The sequence below is a fragment of the Scyliorhinus torazame genome, chromosome 22 (genome assembly GCF_047496885.1).
Source record: "Scyliorhinus torazame isolate Kashiwa2021f chromosome 22, sScyTor2.1, whole genome shotgun sequence".
Lineage (NCBI taxonomy): Eukaryota > Metazoa > Chordata > Chondrichthyes > Carcharhiniformes > Scyliorhinidae > Scyliorhinus > Scyliorhinus torazame.
In genome coordinates this window covers 83105801-83109028 of record NC_092728.1, presented here as the reverse complement: position 1 = coordinate 83109028, position 3228 = coordinate 83105801, and the positions used below count along the sequence as shown (strand labels likewise).

At 44.9% G+C, this 3228-nt stretch overlaps 1 protein-coding gene across 1 annotated transcript in view; it reads left to right on the top strand.

The window, feature by feature from the left end:
* Positions 1-80: 80 nt before the first annotated feature.
* The window catches only part of ppp6c (protein phosphatase 6, catalytic subunit), a 41770-nt gene continuing 38622 nt past the window's right edge, over positions 81-3228 (top strand). Inside the window, exon 1 of the mRNA XM_072488464.1 lies at positions 81-321. Coding sequence (XP_072344565.1) covers positions 247-321 — 75 coding nt within the window. The 5' untranslated portion in view covers positions 81-246. The remainder of the gene's footprint in view (positions 322-3228) is intronic.

Sequence of the window (3228 nt, the reverse complement as noted above, 5' to 3'; positions counted from 1 at the left end):
CCCAATGGAGAGGGCGGCACTTGGCGGGGGCGTGGTTAAACTCCGAGCAGTCGGGGCCAATGAGCGTTCGGCGTGAGCTGTGGAACCGGGTTAATCTCCAGAAGCGGCGCAGCGGCCGGCGGCGCGGGATCCGGGATTGTCGAGGACCAGGTGAAGGGTTGAAGCCGGTTTCCCTCAGCCGGCGGCCGGCACTTTAGGACCGGAAACGCGTCATTGGCCCCGGGCCCGCTCAGTCCGTGTCCCAAAATGGCGCCTTTGGACCTGGATAAGTATGTGGAGATAGCTCGGCAGTGTAAATACCTCCCGGAAAATGACCTGAAGGTAACATCGTCACCGTTTCCTCATTCTTCTCAACCTAATTCCTTCTGTTTGCTTTGCTAAATCTGTCTGACGCCTTGGTCGGCGGGTACATTTATCGCGACACAACGGGAACTGTCAGGACTCCAGGATTAGGCTGTATGTTTATAAATGTGGGGCCTTACGTCTTGTATCTTGAGCACTGTGATACTTGAGTTTTGAGACAGGTAATGAGGGAGAAGTGGAACCACCGGGCCTATTTTCGGCTGCGCTATAGTGACACTTATGCCACCAAAATAACAACACCACAAGTGCTGGTCCTATCGCACCCGGAGGAGGGACCCGCCACATATGACAAGTGTAACTTGTCCGCCCAAAGTGGGATATTTACAAAGTCAAGTTTAAATTCCGTGGTTAGCTTAATCAACGACACAGTTAACTTTCTGCGTTGCTCATTGGTCGCGGAAGGAATAGATCGCTTCGCAGAGGTGGAAGGTACGCAGTTGTCGGGTGGTTCGTTTAGTTGAGAATTTGGGACCGTTTAATCCGACAATTAATTCCAATCCACGTCCAAGCTACTAACATTTCGTTTTAATTCGAGCGAGATAGATTTACTGCACTATATAAAAGAGAGGCTGTATTGTTAATGTTGCTTGTTATGGGCTGGAAAGCTTTCAAAGTTGAGTTGTGGAAAGTTTGACTTCAAAAATACACAACTATTCTGCAGTTTTTAAAAACTCGAATATGTATTGGTTATATTGTTTAAGTCAAGCAGATAGTCGAGACACTAGTTCGGCTCAAAAAATCATAGTTATTTCCAAAAAGCTTTTGATAACACTGCAAAAAGGGCTGCTTGGTGTTGGGGGTAGTATATTAGCATAGGTAGAGCATTGGTTAAATGGTGTTGGGGGTAGTATATTATTGTGGATTGAGCATTGGCTAAATAATAGACAGAGTTGGGGCAAGAGTAGCCTTTTCATGATTGCAGCACATAACTAGTGGAGTGCCACAGGGATCTGTGCTGGAACCATAATTATTTACAATATATATTAATGACTTGAACGGGGGAAGTGCATGTACTATTGCCAAGTTTGCGGATGACGCATAATTAGTTGGGAAGGCAGGTGGTGAGGATGACCGAGTCTGGAAGAATATGGACAGGTTAGATTAGTGGGAAAAACTTGACAGATGAAATATACTGGAGGGAAATGTGAAGTTATGCACTTTTTGGTCGGAAGAATAAAGGAGCTGAATGTTGTTTAAATGGAGAAAGACCTCAGAAAGCTGCCGCACATAGAGATTTGGAGGTCCTCATGCATAAATCACGAAAAACAAGATCAGATGAAAATGAAGGCCTATGGAATGTTGGCTTGTATTTCAAATGCAATGGAGTATAAAAATAGGGAATCTTGTTAAAACTATACAAGGCACTAGTTAGACTGCACATGAAATACGATTAACTGTTTGGTCCCCTAATCTGAGGAAAGATGTACTGGCATTGGAGGCAACCCAGAGAAGGTTGACTAGGTTGATAGAATTACAGAATTTACAGTGCAGAGGGAGGCCATTCAGCCCATTGAATTTGCACCGGCCTTGGAAAGAGCACCCTACTTAAGCCCATGCCTCCACCCTATCCCTTAACCTTTTGGACGCTAAGGGGCAATTTAGCATGGCCAATTCACCTAACCTGCACATCTTTGGTCTGTGGGAGGAAACCAGAGCACCCGGAGGAAATGCACACAGACATGGGGAGAAAGTGCAAACTCCATGCAGACAGTTGCCTGAGGCCGGAATTAAATCTGGGTCCCTGGAGCTGTAAGGCAGCAGTGCTAACCTCTGTGCCACCGTCATCCTGGTTATGGAGGGATTTTCTTATGAGTAGGTTGAGCCTGTATGCAATGGTGTTCAGAAGATTGAGGGGCAACCTTATTGAGACATTGGATTCTCAGGGGGTTTGACAGAGTAGATTTGAGGGATCATTTCTTGTGGGAAAGCCTAGACCAGAGGGCATAACCTGAGAAAGGGGGTCACCCATTTAAGATGGAGATAAGGAGGTATTTCTTCTGAGGGTCATGAACCTGTGGAATTCTTCACTGTAAGAGGGCTTTAGACGCTTGATTATTAAGTGTGTTAAGACTAAGATAGACAAATCTTTAATCAGTAATGGAATCAAGAATTATGGGATAAGGTAGGAAAGTGGAGTTGCGAATTAGCATATCAGAGAGTCATCTCACTAAATGGCAGAGCAGCCTCGGTGGACCGAATGGCTTCCCTTCAGCTGATGCTCCTCTTGTCTAAAAACTGGCTTTACATAAAGCTGATAATTCACCAGAACTGGATGGGATGCACCTGCGGATACAGAGAGAAGTAGAAGTGGAAATTGCTGAGGCACTGGTCATAATCGTTCAATCCCCCTTAGAAACCTAGATGGCACTGGAGGAACTGGATTGATTTTTTTTTTTTTGATAAGGTAATAGAGAGGCTTGATGAGGCTAATGGGGTTGTTGGGTAACTGGACTTCCAAAAGGGTTTTGATAAAGTATCATATAATAGGCTTTCCAGCAATTTTGAAGCCCAAGGAACAAAAGGGACAGTGGCATCATGGATACAAAGTCGGCTGACTGACACAAAACTGTATTGGTGAATGGTTGTTTCTTGGACTGGAGGATCTTATATAGCTGGATCCCTCAAAGGTTGGTGCCAGGGCCATTGCTTTTGTAGTATGTGTTAAATAACCCAGTATGTAAGTTAATGTGCCTCTTGCTTCTGGGAAACATAGAAATACCAAAGATGAAAGGATCTCCAAACTGTTGTGATTCTAAAAAGATGTCAAATGCACAGCAATCTGATCTGAAGGGCAACATTGTTGTGAACCACTTCTGCTCCTTTTTTCCCATGCAGTGCTTATAACTGACGGGTGCAGTTGTTTTC